Genomic DNA, 19,197 nt, shown 5'->3' with positions numbered 1-19,197 from the left:
AGACAGACGGACAGACAGACAGACGGACATCGCTAAATCGACTCAGAATTTAATTCTAAGCCGATCCGTATACTAAAAGGTTGGTCTATGATTACTCCTTCTTGGCGTTACATACAAATGCACAAACTTATTATACCCTGTACCACAATAGTGGTGAAGGGTATAAATATGGGAAACGTTTAAATCTGAAGCAATTTTAAGGAAACTTCGAAAAAGTTTATTTATGATTTATCGCTCGATATATATGTATTAGAAGTTTAGGAAAATTAGAGTCATTTTTACAACTTTTCGACTAAGCAGTGGCGATTTTACAAGGAAAATGTTGGTATTTTGACCATTTTTGTCGAAATCAGAAAAACATATATATGGGAGCTATATCTAAATCTGAACCGATTTCAACCAAATTTGGCACGCATAGCTACAACGCTAATTCTACTCCCTGTGCAAAATTTCAACTAAATCGGAGTAAAGAATTGGCCTCTGTGGTCATAGGAGTATAAATCGGGCGAACGATATATATGGGAGCTATAGCTAAATCTGAACCGATTTCTTCCAAAATCAACGGACCAAAATACATACTTGTGCTAAATTTGAAGTCGATTGGACTAAAGCTGCGATATAGACTTTGATCACAAAAATGTGTTCACAGACAGACGGACATGGCTAGATCGACTCAGGAGCCCACTCTGAGCATTTTTGCCAAAGACACCATGTGTCTATCTCGTTTCCTTCTGGGTGTTGCAAACATATGCACTAACTTATAATACCCTGTTCCACAGTGTGGCGCAGTGTATAAAAATTTGCCATTTTTGGTAGACTCGTGTTCATAATTGTATATAGCCCCAATATAAAGCGACCCTCATATTTCAATTCTGGCTTATAATTACCGCACAAAAGTTCATATCGGTTCGTAACTATTTTTTGCCTAATATATATCCCGCATGGACTAACTTACAATTTAGAAGGTGATGTTAAGAAGTTTTAAGATGTCTTGCCATCTGCCGCAACCCAAGTAGTTCGATAGTAGATGACAGTCTTTAGAAGAAGTTTCTACGCAATCCATGGTGGAGGGTACATAAGCTTGGGCTGGCCGATCTTACTGCCGTATATACTTGTTATTTTTGCAGAGATAATTTCACAAGGATGTTGACTAAATTTCACTAAGATATGTGGAGTTTGTGACAATATTTGACATGTGGACATTTACACAGGCGGAACCTTATCAAAATCTTCGGTGGAAAATATCGGGGACATCGTCGCTACCGTTGTGCCAGTTTTGGCTAAATCGGAAGAATATATGGCGCTTTTTGTTAATATGAACCGATTTGGATAAAATTCGGCACAGTTAGATAGAATGTTAAATCTTTTTTTCTGTGTAAAATAAAATCAATTACAATAAAATTCCGTTGAAATTGGTATAAAATATGAAATTTTCTACCATATTTTCCTAAAACAGGCTTATATATATGGGAAATCGTGGGAAAACCGAAATGAAAATTTGGTCTCACGTACAATCAATACCAAAATTGATTGTACCTGTACATGATTGTACGCTTACAATCAATACCAAAATCCTTAAGGCAAGGTGCAAATTTTCAATCCAATTAATTTTTTTTCAGTGTATGCTTGAGTATTTATGAATGAGGATTTGGTTTGAAATCATCATTGAAATTAATTGCCCTGCAATGAAATGAGGATGATGATGACGAGGACGATGGTTTGATGAGATTTGTATGGCATTGCAGTGCACAACTTCCAATGTAGGTGTATACGAATTTTGGTTTTCACGTTAAACTTACCGTAATTTTAAGACGTGCAATTGGCGGTGATTCTAGGGTTTCCAATATTGCCGTAGCGCTATTGTAATTTCCAACTAAAAGGCAATATTGAGCCACACCACTCCATAGTTCAACACATTTACTGCGATCATGTATGCCACTGCACTGAAATGGTACAAAAAGAGGAAAATTTCAATTAGATGACATGCTTTTATTGAATTTTTTCGTAGAAATTGTGCAACGCTTCTGCTGGCCTAGGGTTGTAATTTAATAACGCAATTTTCAGACGAAAATTTCGTTTTCAAAATTTTTAAAACCCAATTGTTTTGACATCATCACACCAAAATGGTGAAAGTGTATGTGTGTTAGTTTAGAAATAGGTATCAATGTAAATAAATACTATTGGGTTAGATATCACAGCATCCCAACAAAAAAAGTCCAATCAATAAAGCAATGAAAATCGAAGATGGGCTAAATCGATGCAGGTTCTCATGTAGTCTCCCTATATTGACTTTCATCCTCCTCCCTATATTGACTTTTTGAGTATGTAGATGCAGACATTTTTGTTCTATTTCTCTGAAGTTAGAAACCTAAACGTATTTTAGGTCCCTAAAAACACGAGTAAAATGATCCTTATCATGGTCCATATTTTGGTACAGCAATCTTATAGGACTACAGGGCTACAGATATATGTGCCAAATATGGTATGTATCCTTACTTATTCTAATATAGTCCGAACTTTCGATTTGATGTATGTTATAGCCCTATATATCTCAAAATTTTATCCAATATTGAATTTGAAATCAAAAAAAAAAAACAAGTAAGTAAAGTAGAAAGTCGGGCGGGGACGACTATATTATACCCTAAACCACCTTTACTGAATTAGTAATAATAAGCATTTGTGGGGTAACATTGATATAGGTCTGGGAGATAAACCGCATGTTTGCTTTGACTCAATCTGACTATAGATCATATTCAGTGTTGCCAAGGAAAATGTTCAGTTTACCCTACAAGGACAAAAAAAAAGTTCCCTACATTCCCAAACAATTTTCCCTACAATATTTTCGTTAAATTTTTACAAAACACAAATGGTTCTAAGTACTTTATTATCTTAAAACATGAAAATGCAACGTATAAAACCTAGAAAATAAATTTATATTACCACCACGGTTGCCACAGTTGGTAGAATTCTACCAAAAATATTTTTTTTTTTTGTTAAATCTCTACAGAAATAAAATTTTGGAAAAAGTTTCTATAAAAAAAAATTTAATTTTTCTATAAAAATAAAATTTTGATAATGAGTTCTATTGAAATAAAATTTTGAGAAAAAAATTCCATAGAAATAAAAATTTGAGAAAATTTTTTTATGGAAATAATATTTGAAAAAAAAAATCTATAGAAATACAATTTTTGAGAAAATTTTCTATAGAAATAAAATGTTGACAAAATTTTCTACAGGAATAAAATTTTGACAAAAATTTCTATAGAAATATTTGTTTAGTAGATTTGTAGTAATCTTCAAATTTTGTTAGATTTTTTTGGCACGAGTGGTAAATGTTGTTACCACACATTGTTAAAGATCAAGCCTTGCCGGCTTCTAATTTTCTGATCTAGAGTCACCAAAATGTAAAAATTATTACAACTTGTGTTGAGTGAAAATTTCCCTACATTGTAGCCCTACGTCCCTACAAGACGCTAAACATTAGAAAAAAAACTAAATATAGGGAATTTCCCTTACTTCTAGCAACACTGGCTGTAGTTGATATTGCACCTACGGGGTTAGTATGCCACTAATATTGAGTCCATTAAAAAAGAGCAAATCGCCCAATTAGTGTGGGTAATAAATCCAAATTTGTAAAAATCGAGCAATATTATTATGTAAGAGCTATGTGTAAATACGATCGGCTAGTACATCAAAATTTGAAATTTGAGTAACATTGGTTAATAAATAAGAGTACTATGGCCAAATTTGGGAAAATCGAGCGATGCATTTATATGGAAGCTATATCTAAATCTGAACCAATTTGCATAATATTTTGCGGGTTTGATTAATACCACAAAAGGTTACCTTGTGCACAAATTGAGTAAGATCAGTTAAGAAAGGAGGCCTCTATGGTCAAACATAAGGTTATTAGGGGCAAATTTTTCAAAATCGGGCGATACATATATGTGAGCTATATCTACATCTGAAGCGATTTCGATGAAATTTTGCACATACCGTTAGTACTATAGAGAGCTAGATCTAGCCAACTTTTAGTAAGATCGGTTAATAAATAAGGGTTCTATGGCCAAATTTGGGAAAATCGGGCTATACATATATATGGGAGCTATAGCTAAATCTAAACCGATTTCGATGGTTTTTTGCACATATAGTTAGTGCTATAGAAGATTATATTTAGCCAACTTTGAGTAAGATCGGTTGATAAATATAGGCCAAATTTGGGAAAATCGGGCGATACATATATATGAGAGGTATATCTAAATCTGAACCGATTTGGATCAAATTTTGCAGACTTGAAGGGGGATGAAAAGGATTATTTTTTTGCCAAATTTGGTGACGATCCGTTTGTAAAAAAGCGCAACTTAACCCCATTTGTCGAAATCGGGCGATACATATATATGGGAGCTATATCTAAATCTGAACCGATTTCGATGTTTTTTTGCAAATATAGTTAGTGCTATACAAGACTACATTTACCCAAATTTGAGTAAGATCGGTTGATAAATAAGGGTTTTGTGGCCAAATTTGGGAACATAGGGCGATACATATCTATGAGAGCTATATCCAAATCAGAACCGATTTGGACGCAATTTGATTTGATAAATAAGGGTTTTGTGGCCAAATTTGGGAAAATCGGGCGATACATATATATGAGAGCTATATCTAAATCTGAACCGATTTGGACGAAATTTTACAGACTTGAAGGGTAATGAAAAGAATTATTTTTTGCCAAATTTGGTGACGATCCGTTGGTAAAAAAGCGCAACTTAACCCCATTTGTCGAAATCGGGCGATACATATATATGGGAGCTATATCTATATTTGATCCGATTTCTTCCAAATTCAATAGCATTCGTCGTTGTTCCCAAAAAAATCCCTGTATCAAATTTCATCAAAATCGGTTAATAATTGCGACCGGAATCCTGTGAACAACAAATACATGGACAGACGGACGGACAGCAAGCGCTAGATCGACTCAGGAGGTGATACTGAGTCGATCGGTATATATTTTATGGGGTCTAAAAGCAATATTTCTGGTAAGCACATTTTTCGGCAGATCAAACTTATTATACCCTTACCACTATGTGGTTTAGGGTATAAAAAAATTCTATAGAAATAAAATTTTGACAAAAATTTCTATAGAAATAAAATTTTGACAAAATATTTTATAGAAGTAAACTTTTGACAAAAATTTTTCTATAAAATCAAAATTTTCTATAGAAATAAAATGTTGACAAAATTGTCTATAGAAATAAAATTTTGACAAGATAGAAGTAAACTTTTGACAAAAATTTTTCTATAAAATTAAAATTTTCTATAGAATTAAAATTTTGACAAAATATTCTATAGAAGTAAACTTTTGACAAAAATTTTTCTATAACAATAAAATTTTGACAAAATTTTCTGTAGGAATATAATTTTGAAAAAAATTTCTGTATGAATAAAATTTTGAAAAAAATTTCTGTAGAAGTAAACTTTTGACAAAATATACTATAGAAAAAAAGTTTTGACTATAGAAATAGAATTTTGACAAAATTTTCTGTAAAAATAAAATTTTGACAAATTTTCTATAGAAATAAAATGTTGACAAATTTTCTATAGAAATAAAATTTTGAAAAAAATTTCTATAGAAATAAAATGTTGACAAAAAATTTCTATAAAATAAATGTTGGCAAAATATTCTATAGAAGTAAACTTTTGACAAAAATTTGTCTATAAAAATAAAATTTTCTATAGAAATAAAATTTTGACAAGATAGAAGTAAACTTTTGACAAAAATTTTCTACAAAAATAAAATTTTCTATAGAAATAAAATTTTGACAAAATATTCTATAGAAGTAAAGTTTTGACAAAAATTTTTCTATAAAAATAAAATTTTCTATGGAAATAAAATTAAAAAAAAAATCTATAGAAATAAATTTTTGACAAAATTTCTATAGAAATAAAATTTTGACAAATTTTCTATAGAAATAAAATTTAAAAAAGAAATTACATAGAAATAAAATTTTGACAAAAATTTCTATAGAATATAGAATTTTCTATAGAAATACATTTTTTAAAAAATTTTCAATAGCAATAAAATTTTGACAAGATAGAAGTAAACTTTTGACAAAAATTTTTCTATAAAAATAAAATTTTGAAAAAATTTTCTGTAGGAATAAAATTTTGGAAAAGTTTCTGTAGAAGTAAACTTTTGACAGAATATTCTATAGAAAAAAACTTTTGACTACAGAAATAAAAGTTTGACAAAATTTATTATAAAAATAAAATTTTGACAAATAAAATTGTGACAAATTTTTTATAGAAATAAAATTAAAAAAAAAAATCTATAGAAATAAAATTTTGACAAAATATTCTATAGAAATAAAATTTTGACAAAATATTCTATAGAAGTAAACTTTTGACAAACATTTTTCTATAAAAATAAAATTTTCTATAGAAATAAAATTTTGACAAAATTGTCTATAGAAATAAAATTTTGACAAAATAGAAGTAAACTTTTGACAAAAATTTTTCTATAAAAATAAAATTTTCTATAGAAATAAAATTTTGACAAAATATTCTATAGAAGTAAACTTTTGACAAAAATTTTTCTATAACAATAAAATTTTGACAAAATTTTCTGTAGGAATAAAATTTTGAAAAAAAAAATTTGTGTAGGAATAAAATTTTGAAAAAAATTTCTGTTGAAGTAAACTTTTGACAAAATTTTCTATAGAAATAAAATTTTGACAGATTTTCTATAGAAATAAAATTTTGACAAAAATTTTCTTTAGAAATAAAATTTTGACAAAATTTTCTATAAAAATAAAATTTTGACAAAATTTTCTATAGAAATAAAATTTTGACAAAATTTTCTATAGAAATAAAATTCTGACAAAATTTTCTATAGAAATAAAATTTTGACAAAATTTTCTATAAAAATTTTGACAAAATGTTCTATAGAAATACCATTTTTGACAAATTGTTTGAAACTTTTTTCTACGGAAATAAAATCTTACAAATTAACGTTGTTTTTTTGGTAGTTTTTCTTCAAATTTTGGTAGATTAGTTTTGGCTCGAGTGGCAAACGTGGGCCCTACATCGTGTAGGTCTTGGGGCAAATTTTCATGGGGTACATATTCATAGCGCCATTGTAACCAACTAATTTTCCATAAGATTTTTTTGCAAAGTATAGTTTTATACTGACATCACATTCAAGTAAACACAAGCATAAATTCTTACATTTTAAAAGTTGCACTAGAAGTTTTTATAAATATGAAATATGTTTATTATTTTTTAAAAAACTAATTCTCAATAATATCCTTATGTAAAAACAAAAGTAATATCTCATAACTACTATACCAATATTACAACATATCCTTTTTCTAATAAATATGTAAAAGTGAAATAATAACTTTCGCAGAATACTTAATTGCCTTTTCTAAATGTTACTTACATTTATGTCGGAATAACCACAACTTTATTAAATATTCTCAGTCTCCATGGAAAATTTAAAACAAATTTAATTGAAATTGCTCGACCATCAGTCCTAAAGTCTAACCATAAATCATTGAAGCATGAAGCGAAAGTCATTCGGAAACAGTACAAGTCAATCATACCGGAAAAATGTTACTTCATTTGTGATTGTTACTGTGACAACTAACATACATACACATATATGTGTGGCATGCACACATACGCATACAAACACGCATACATTTTAGCATTTATCCCAATAGATATGGAAAGCCAAATTGCGGTGCATAAATCGATTATGAATAAATTGTTGAAATACACTCGAAAAACAAAAAATATCTATTAAATAAACAAAAGTAAGGAAAGTCTAAAGTCGGGCGGTGTCGACTATATTTCAGGGTATAATGAATATCTGCTTTTTGATCTGATTCTTAACAATTATTATCATCATCGTCAGAAAATTACTATATGTATCATTATCATCAACACTGGCATTTTGATCACCATCAAGATTTGACTCAAATATCAACATTTGAATTGCTTCCATAGGCAAATTGTGGGGTTTCTTCTCTTTTAATTTCTCATTTCTGATATAACTGGATCCGAAGTATGTTAATTAACAGTCTTTTAAATATCTCTTCATTTGACTTTTCCATAGAACATTTTCGCAAAAAATGCTCTCTAAAATTTTTAAAATCTTTGTTTCTAGCTTCTTGCGCTTCTTCCGACAACTGTCCAATTGGAAGTAAAGCGTGGTTAATTATTTCTGCTCCAAGTAATAAATATTTGTGAACAGTTGGGGACATATAGTACCAGGGGTTGAAAAATGTATTTCCATTTAATTTCGAAATGTGCAAAAAAGTGCAGACAACTTTTTCATCTATGGTTTCAAAAGAGTTTATTGTTTTAGAAAAAATAAAGTTTTTTACTTAATTTGGCTTTATTCACAACTATTTGTCGACATATTTCTCGAAATCCTCTAATTTAAAGACTTACGAGCGAAACTAAATTTCATATAATAACACAAGTCAAATATAAAAATAAAAAACACAAAAATAATCTTATTAACCTGAGGATGAAGGTTCCATTATTATTTTTTTAATTATCGCTTTAGAAAACACTCAAAACTAATTTTTAAGACACCAATAATTTACATTTATATCGCATGCAAGGAAAACGTAAAATAACTCCAACTTCAAACATATATAGTGACACAACGGTACTTGTCAAAGACACAATTTTTGCGCTAGTGATGTGGAATTTTGTGTACTTTTACCGACTATAAACATTTTTTCGGTTCTCCTAATTTTCATTTTTCAATTAATTCCCATTTTTGGTATCAAAAACCCCAATGTGCGTCGTTTGACGGGCTTTTCAACTAGTATTCTATGATTTGTGCAAATTTTATAGGTAAGCGTTTTTCAAAATAAAACCTCCAGCTTTTCATCAACATCTTCGATAAGATTTTTCTATGCAGCTAAAAATATATATTTATTTATGTAAAAATATTCATTCATTTCGGGGGGGGGTTTGACCCCCCTCACCCCCCGCCCCCACACCCCCCCCTCACCCCCTGAATACAGCCTTGTCCAAGAGGCTTCAATACCAAATCTGGGGATCGGTTTATATAGGGCCTATATATAATTATGGACCGATTTCGCCCAATTTTTGTTTGGGTGTTTGAGGACATATATTGACACCACATACCAAATTTCAACTGAATCAGATGAATTTTGGTCTTCCCAGAGGCTCCGGGAGTCAAATCTGGTGATCGGTTTATATGGGGGCTATATATAATTATGGACCGATATGGACCAATTTTTGCATGGTTATTAGAGACCATATACTACACCATGTACCAAATTTCAGCCGGATCGGATGAAGTTTTCTTCTCTTAGAGGCTCCGGAGGTCAAATCAGGGGATCGGTTTATATGGGGGCTATATATAATTATGGACCGATATGGACCAATTTTTGCATGGTTATTAGAGACCATATACTAACACCATGTACCAAATTTCAGCCGGATCGGATGAAATTTTCTTCTCTTAGAGGCTCCGGACGTCAAATCAGGGGATCGGTTTATATGGGGGCTATATATAATTATGGACCGATATGGACCAATTTTTGTATGGTTGTTAGAGACCATATACTAACACCATGTACCAAATTTCAGCCGGATTGGATGAAATTTGCTTCTCTTAGAGGACCCGCAAGCCAAATTTGGGGGTCCGTTTATATGGGGGCTATACGTAAAAGTGGACCGATATGGCCCACTTGCAATACCATCCGACCTACATCAATAACAACTACTTGTGCCAAGTTTCAAGTCGATAGCTTGTTTCGTTCGGTAGATAGCGTGATTTCAACAGACTGACAGACGGACGGGCATGCTCAGATCGACTCAGAATTTCACCACGACCCAGAATATATATACTTTATGGGGTCTTAGAGCAATATTTCGATGTGTTACAAACGGAATGACAAAGTTAATATACCCCCCATCCTATGGTGGAAAGTGGTGCCAAATTGACGCAGAAGCGATGAATTTAACATGGGCTTGTCATAGAACGGATGTCCACCATTTCAACAGCCGCTGCACTGAATTGGCATCACTTCTTAAGGTGTGAGGTGAATTCAGTGTTTTGGATGTGAATTAAGAATTTTTGTGATATTTTTGGAAAATGAATAATTTTTAAAAATTTTTTATGATTTTTAATGCATTATAACGCTAGTCTGGAACGTTTGTAATCAAATATTTCGCAATTTTTCTAGAAAGAATTTTTAACATTTCTTTCGGCTAAATTTCAAAAATTTGTACCATTTTGTTAATTCTTAATATGTTTTTAACCAATTTGAAAAAAACATAAATTTCCCATTAAAAATATGAAAAAACGGGTTATAAAAAAACTGACTCGAATAAACTTCCTGTGCAGTTAAAATAAAGAACATCTTTGGGAGCGTATTTTTGGACTTTCTTTTAAAGTCGTGCTTTGAGAAGAACTTCCAAATTTTTTTGCTGGATATATAAAGGATTGCATTTCCAGATACAAATACCTATAATGGAGACAATTTTTTGTACTTCAACAAAATCTCTAGAAATAAAATTGAAATCGGCTAACGCCCTGGAATCATATTTCCCATATTTATACCCTTCACCACTACTGTGGTACAGGGTATAATAAGTTTGTGCATTTTTATGTAACGCCAAGAAGGAAAAGTCTGGGACCCATCGTTTAGTATACCTATCGTCTTAGAATTAAATTGTGTGTCGATTTAGCGATGTCCGTCTGTGGGTCTGTCCGTCCGTCCGGCTGTCTGTATATGTAATTTTGTGTGCAAAGTCCAGCTCGCAGTTTAAATCCGATCGTCCTCAAATTTGGCACAGAGTTTTACATTGGCTCAAAGACAATCGCTATTGATTTTGGAAAAAATCGGTTCAGATTTAGATATAGCTGCCATGTATATTTATTACCGATCTGGTCATAATTGACGTATTTATCAACGTATTTTCTCAAAATTTCGGCCAGCCAAATATTTTGGGGCTTTCGTAAGATATACAAAATATCAGCCAAATCGGTTCAGATTTAGATATAGCTCCCATATATACCTTTCGTCCGATTTCGACTAATATAGCCTCAAAAGCCAGAGTTTTGCCCTGATTTGATTAAAATTTTGCACAAGGAGTACGTTTAAGAGTATAATTCAGTGTGCTAAATTTGGTTAAAATCAGTTCAGATTTAGATATAGCTCCTATATACATCGATTTTTATACCCTGCGCCACACTGTGGAACAGGGTATTATAAGTTAGTACATATGTTTGCAACACCCAGAAGGAGACAAGATAAACACATGGTGTCTTTGGCAAAAATGCTCAGGGTGGGCTCCTGAGTCGATATAGCCATGTCCGTCTGTCCGTGAACACATATTTGTAATCAAAGTGTAGGTCGCAGTTTTAGTCCAATCGACTTCAAATTTGGCACAAGTATGTGTTTGGCTCCGAATAGAACCCAATTGATTTTGGAAGAAATCGGTTCAGATTTAGATATAGCTTTGTTCACCTGAAAGGTACCAAAAAAATACTTAAAAAAATTACGGTTAATAATTGTGAACGGAATCCTGAGAACAACAAATACATGGACAGACGGACGGAAAACCCGACACCAAGGCTTGTAAGAGCAATATTGCTGGTAGGCTTATTTTTTTTAGCAGATCAAAGATATTTTACCCTGACTACCATGTGGTTAAGGGTATAAAAAAAACGACGTTATCAACACTCGTTTCCAAACATTTCATTTGCTGCGTGTACCGAAATCTTTGGATTTCAACTTGGCAGAATTTGTACCAAACCAAACACATAGTGCATACAATTTGGAAACCGTGATCACAACCACAAAGTGAAATAAAAATTCACAATGTTTCTGTACAATTTTCATGGTTTCTTGTTCACCCACTAACTACGTCCAAAATGCCATACATAACACAATAGCTATAGTATGGCCACGGACAAAGCAATAGAGATAGGCATTTGGACAAACGGAAGTACGCTGCCATATTCCATTGAACAACGAAATTGCATAGAATTTGAATACGGCCATTTTGTAAGGTATTCGGCTCATCGTTGGCTTGAGTCAGTTGCATGGCAAATTTTATCGAAATTTAGGCAATTTCCAAATAAATTAAACTACTTCGCTTACTGCCCATATAGCTGGATCCGTGATGCATTTTCTAAAGTGTATTGGCTATAATCGAATTTGTCTGCCAGCCTCTCTCCAAATGCCTTTGTACAAATGGCTCATACATGTTTAGGACACTTCTCATATTAGCTGGATGTTTCATTCAAATATATCCTCGCAAAAGGAAAGAAAAGAGTGCTGGTATGTTCTACAGCGCACAGCAACAGCAATCTTCTGTGAGTATGTTGCTTTTAGATAATGGCGTAGATCTCTCGAAAAGCGTATTTCACTGTAACCATCTTTTGTCCTCATCACAATGCCCCCAAATTTTAAAGATGAAAACCAGAATTCACCAATGTCATTAGACTAAACGATTTTCTTTGTTAGTAAACGAAGGAAACGCTAGTTAGAATCCTTTTCATGTTAATCAAAGGAAACTACAAAAGTGTTAAATGAGTTGATGTGGCGTTTAAGAACAATCCAATATAAAATGTTTGAAGTACTCCTAATATTAGTGCAGAAATTCGTTAAGAGAGTTAAGGACTTTGTCGTGGACATTAATGACATGCCAACATAATAACCCCTTTGAAAGATTGGATAATGAGAATTACTGAAATAGGAGGATAAATTCACATGGAGTATCGTGGAAGATTTCGCAGTTAGTTCAGGGTGCATGTATTCATTTATTTATAAAATTTTTGTTTTTTTTTTTAATACATTAAGTTAATTAAATTTAGTTTAATTCAATTTCCATCACCGGAGAAAGGGAACGTTAGAGAACAGGAGGAGCAAATTTTATGATCGCATGACACTATAGTGGGATACTAAGTCATAACTACCCAGCAAAAAGCGTAGCCAAAAAAGAAGTGAAAATGTTTTTTTTTTTGGATTCGGAAGTGGTGCAAAATTGGCGCAGAAGCTATGAATTTTACATGGGCTTGTCATAGGACGGATGTCCACCATTTCAACAGCCACCCAAAAATAACATTTTGCTCTTAAAACATGTCTGAGGTGATCATATTCCTTCTCTGGGTGTGGTATATATTGACAAAAGATGTATGTATAGGTAATTCTACAAATAATTACGAATCAACATGGACTTTTGCACGGTACGTAGAGAGCCAGAATTGAAATATGGGGGGTTGCTTATATGCGGGCTACATACAATTATGCACTTGATATGGACCAATTTTTGTGTGATTGGGGATCGATTTATCTAAGGGCTATATATAACTATAGACCAATATGGACCTAGTTAGGCATCTTAACGGCCATATACTAGCACAATGTAACAAATTTCAACTGACTCGGATGAAATTTGCTCCTCCAAGAGGCTCCAAAACCAAATCTCGAGACCGGTTTATATGGGGGCTATATATGATTATGGAGTGATATGGACCACTTTTGATATGTTTGTTAAATATCATATGCTACCACCAAGTACCAAATTTCAACCAGATCGGATGAATGTTGCCTCTCCAAAAGGCACGGGGGGTCAAATCTGGGAATCGGTTTATATGGACCGATTTCGACCAATTTTTGCATGGGTGTTTGAGGCCATATATTAACACCACGTACCAAATATTAACTGAATCAGATGAATTTTGGTCTTCCAAGAGGCTCCGGAGGTCAAATCTGGGGATCGGTTTATATGGGGGCTATATATAATTATTGACCGATGTGGACCAATTTTTGCATAGTTGCTAGAGACCATATACTAACACCATGTACTAAGAGGCTCCGGAGGTCAAATCTGGGGATCGGTTTATATGGGAGCTATACGTAAAAGTGGACCGATATGGCCCATTTGCAATACCATCCGACCTACATCAATAACAACTACTTGTGCCAAGTTTCAAGTCGATAGCTTGTTTCGTTTGGAAGTTAGCGTGATTTCAACAGACGGACGGACGGACGGGCGGACATGCTCAGATCGACTCAGAATATCACCACGATCCAGAATATATATACACTGAAAAAAATATTGTCGTGAGGTCAAAGATTTCATATCTTTGAAATACGAATACAAATTTTGCTTAGCATAGAAGAAGCATTTCTCTAAAATAAAGTTATTTTCCTTGTCCAAAAGTCGATAAACTTTTCAATGAAGTCGTATTGTCCTTATAATTAAGTGATTTGACTTAAAAATGGGTATCTTAACATGAAAGAAAAAATTTATAGGCTAAGGTCAACTTGACTTTAATAATTCAGAAAAATTCTTTAAATTTAATGAAATTGTCTTTAAATTTGTTGTCTTTTTGCATCTTGACTACAAAGCAAAAAATCGTTCAAATATAGGATATGTTTTTCAAAACTTTATTTTAAAGAAGTTTTTTACTTCAAACATAGCATAATTTCTACTGGAAGTCGATTCCTAATTTCAAAAATAATGTTGCCGTTAACTCGTTTTTAAAGGACTTTGATAGCATATGAAGAAAAAAAGCTGAGAAAGCGAAAAATTAAAATTTGCTCCCTAGAAGCAAGTACACAAAACCTAAATTTAAAAGACAATTGTGTCTTAAAAGTATCCTTACTTGTATTCTTCGCTTCTTTGGCTCGGAATCAATACCAAATTTTTTAAAGTAAAAACAAAATCTTTGGAACCGAGTATGCTTTTTTTTCAGTGTACATTATGTCGTCTTAGAGCAATATTTCGATGTGTTACAAACGGAATGACAAAGTTAATATTCCCCCAATCTTATGGTGGAGGGTATAATGAATAAACCAAAATTATTTAAAACACAAAAGAAATGTGTCTTCATTTAAATTTTCTGATTCTTTGGCTGGGAGAAAATACTAAAATCGTTGGAGTAAAGATAAAATCTTTGCATTCGAGCAAGTGTGTAGCAGTGTGAAGAAATTTTTGGTTGAAACATATATTTTTATATTCTCCACCAGAGGATGGTGAGATATTAAATTTGTCCTTCCGTTTGTAACGCATTGAAATATTGATTTGATCAAAAATATCAAAAATATGTGATTGCATAGAGGGTTGAGATAACACAAATAGCAAAATATTTCTTTGAAATTTGTTATGGTTAGAGCCGAGATATTGACCAAATAGTGGACGCAATTTTGAGACACTAGGTGGACCGGAACCCTACTCACAGGCCCCTACCTTTGGTCCCTTCGGCTATTTATTTTATTAACTTTTCAATTTTTTCAGCAATTTTGTCTTGTTTTGTTAAATAATTTTTTTTTTGAATTTATTGTTACCTTCCAATTAAAAAAAAAAAATGTTTTTGCTAATTTTGGAGAAGGAGCGTCATTTTTGCAATAGTTAGTAAAACAGGTGATTTTTCCTTTTTTTGGCCATGTTGGTAGTACTTTGAGGACTTGAAATTTTCACCTGTTTTTCAAGCATTTGTAAAAATTACGCTACTTTTTCAAAATTAGCAACATTTTACTTATTGAATAAAAAACTCTGAACAATTATTAAGCAAAAACAAACAAAAAATGAAATTCAAACCTAATAAAATTAGCATATAACGCAATACATTATAAAAACTTGTTCATCCAAAATCTCTTCATTGTTATAAATGAGGGATTTTTACCGAAAATATACTCCAAAATAAAAATATTTTAAAAATATTTCTGATAAAAAATAGCTGAATTTTATTTTTTTTATCAATAATATGCTCTATAATCAAATCAAAATGTAATGTGAGAACAAAATTAAAAAATAGACTTTTTTGGCGTCCTTTGTAAATTATCCTTTTTGGGTAAGAAAATCCCAAAAATTAAAAAAATTTTAAATTTTTAATTTGCTCATATTTATTTATTTTTTATTTTGCTTCAAAAACCACCACCAATACTTCTCTTTTTTAGAATTCGTTAAGCATATATAGGTCGAAAACGAAGTGTTAACTCTAAGCTTTGAATTTTTGCCGGAATATTCCCACAAGAACCTAGCAATTTAAAACCTATCGCAATAATCTTAATTTTTCCTTGCTAGATATTTGCAGCGTTCCTGTCTAGATAGGGGACTCTCGTTGCTTTAATACAACCTTGGGATGTGATTTTCAAACCTAAAACGGAAATCAGGATAGAAGTTGATTTGAACTAAGGTTAGTTTAATCCATCATGTTAAGTTCAATTATACTTGCTCAAGTTATTTCGCTAAATCAATTTTCCCATAAGTGTCTCCACATTTGTTAAATGATATACCCATGGCTATTGAAGAGATTATCCCTTTTCTTCATTTACAAAAATCTCTTAATAAGTCTCCACTTTATTCAATGTTTCTCTATATTACCACAATTTACTTAAGTGATAGCATCAACAACGAATTACTAATCAAAACATGATCCTGTCCGAGTGAGTTAGGACCAACTGACTTACTGCCTGTCTTATATATTATTGAAATGTGTTTTACTTTGCATTGTACTCACGCAAACTTAAACCGGAAGCACGAATTTGTGGACATGTACTTTACGTTAAACAAATACTTGGAACATATCATGAAACTTGTGCTCTTTGGCAAATAGACACGTTTGGTCAGCATATTTAATTAAAAAAGCCAATGGTTGCCATCGACTTACAACACAAGAAAAAAACAAACATGGAAGTGCAGCAAGTGACACAAACATGAACAAAGGAGAAAAATCGGATATTTTTTAACTCTGGACATCCTCAACAGTGTCAAAGATTACTTGGAAACGTTCATGTCATGTTGAAAGTGAACTGGCATTTTCATGCTCATAGTAGGCACATTCTATATACACCCATCTACGTTAACATGTATGAACAGAGAAAAAAGGGACGTTGAAAATATATATGTATACATGTCTTTTCTGTAAAAACAAATTTCCTACTTTTCGCAATACAGTGGGTGAATATGATAATATATCTTCAAGTAAATTAAGTTTTGAAGATGCCTGATTTGATATAGTCCCCAACCCCCGATATGATGTCTTGAGCTGCTAGATCGATTTGACTGAAAGTGGAGGTACACACCTTATCCTATTTATATTGGACTTAGTTTACTATCGATATCAACCCGAGATTGAGATAAACATAGCAAAAGGCATATGAATTCATTTTTCTTACATGAGACTATGTTAATAAAGCAACATTACAGTTTATATCTCCAATTCCGGCTAAAAACGAATCTGTGCTAAATTTCAGAAGAAAATCTTCATTATTGAATGCTTTATCTTTGTTACAACAGAAAGACTGACATGTTTAGATCGTAATAGCATTTTTCTCTAATCGGAAATCTGTATTTCGGTGTATTACAAACGTAATAAAAATTGACATAGACCCATCACCACCCTATGGTGATGGTATAATAAGGTCAAAATATGTCTGTTTTGAGCTTATTATTGGGGAATGTTTATGTATTGTAGTTAGCTCAATTTCTAAGCAAATGTGGTAGTTCACTGTGCCGTATGTGTGTTATTGACTCATAGCAAATAAATCATACGCACTCCTGCACATTAAAATCACTTCAGAATGGGCCCAATTTTAATGGTTTACAGTCACGGTTGCACTTCGGCCCATAAAAATCTACCAAAATTTGCAGAAAATTTTACAAAAAAAAAAACTACAAAAAAAAAAAATAAAATAAAAATAAAAATAAAAAAAGCGTATCTCGTCAATTTTTGGAGAAAATTTTACAAAAAAAAAAACTACAAAAACAAAACGTATTTTGTCAATTTTTTGTCAATTCTATTTCCATGGAAAACTTTCTTAAACTTTTATTTCTTTAGAATATTTTGTCCAAATTTTATTTCTCTAAAAAATTTTGTCAAAATCTTATTTCTTTAGAAAATTGTGTTCAAATTTTATTTCTATAGAAAATTTTTCCAAAAATTTAATTTTTATAGAAAATTTTGTCAAAATTTTATTTCTATCGATTTTTAACAATTTTATTTCCATCGCAAATCTTATTTCTATAGAAAATTTTGTCAAAATTGAAGAATAAACTAATAATAACAAAAAAAAAACACGAATGAAGATAGAGGAAGCATGCTCATAACAAACCCAGCCAAATGCTCTCTCTCTGATTTGACGTTGGCAAAGGAAAAGAGATATGCTTGCAAATTTGTTTAGGCAATAGCCGACTATCAAATACTTTTTTTTCGGGAGGTTAAAGTGTAGTCCACTTTGTGTTTAGTGAATTACCGAAATTTATTCTAATAGTTGGTTGATAGTTTTGCTGCAAGTAGAGGCTGCTGATGAGGAATGTGGTAATTCCGAAACGTGCGTCCATCCAACCATCCTGAAGTCTATAGGGCATTGCCCAAATAAATTTGACAAGAATACTTTTACTCTGTTGGTTGTGAAGCTTACAGTTGTAGTTTAGTCAATGCTGAAATTAATGTTTATTACAAACAATAACAAACAAAACGAATAAAAATGTTATCTCTATAGAAAATTTTGTCAACATTTTATTTCTGTCGACAACTTTGTCAAAATGTTATTTTTAAAGAAAAATTTCCCAAAATTTTATTTCTATAGAAAATTTGGTCAACATTTTATTGTTCTAGAAAATATTGTCAGAATTTTATTTCTATAGAAAATTTTATTATTTATTTATTTATTACTTAACTTATTATAATAAACTTATTTATACGGACATTAGAAGCTAGAGGCTATGGGTCTAACACCGAAAATTTTGTCAAAATTTTATGTCTATTAAAAATTTTGTCAAAATTTTATTTCTATAGAAAATTTTGTCAAAATTTTATTTCTACAGAAAATTTTGTCAAAATTTTATTTCTATAAAAAATTTTGTCAATATTTTATTTCTATGGGAAATTTTGTCAAAATTTTATTTCTATGGAAAATTTTGTCAAGAATTTTTTTTCTACAGAAAATTTTGTCAAAATTTTATTTCTATAGAAAATTTGGTCAAAATTTTATTTCTATAAAATATTTAGTCAAAATGTTATTGTCATAGAAAATTTTGTAAAAATTTTATTTCTATAGAAAATTTTGTTAAAATTTTATTTCTACAGAAAATTTTGTCAAAATTTTATTTCTACAGAAAATTTTGTCAAAATTTTATTTCTATAGACAATTTTATGGAAATTTTATTTCTTGAGAAAAATTTGTCACA

At 31.3% G+C, this 19,197-nt stretch overlaps 1 protein-coding gene across 1 annotated transcript in view; it reads right to left on the bottom strand.

The window, feature by feature from the left end:
• Positions 1–19,197, bottom strand: part of LOC142225115 (uncharacterized) — a 294,761-nt gene that overhangs the window by 195,154 nt on the left and 80,410 nt on the right. Inside the window, exon 9 of the mRNA XM_075294888.1 lies at positions 1,800–1,943. Within this exon, the coding sequence (XP_075151003.1) occupies positions 1,800–1,943 (144 nt within the window). The remainder of the gene's footprint in view (positions 1–1,799; positions 1,944–19,197) is intronic.

Source organism: Haematobia irritans, chromosome 2 (genome assembly GCF_050003625.1).
Source record: "Haematobia irritans isolate KBUSLIRL chromosome 2, ASM5000362v1, whole genome shotgun sequence".
Classification (NCBI taxonomy): domain Eukaryota; kingdom Metazoa; phylum Arthropoda; class Insecta; order Diptera; family Muscidae; genus Haematobia; species Haematobia irritans.
The sequence above is the reverse complement of the archived record's forward strand: the minus strand, read 5'-3'. Positions and strand labels throughout refer to the sequence as shown.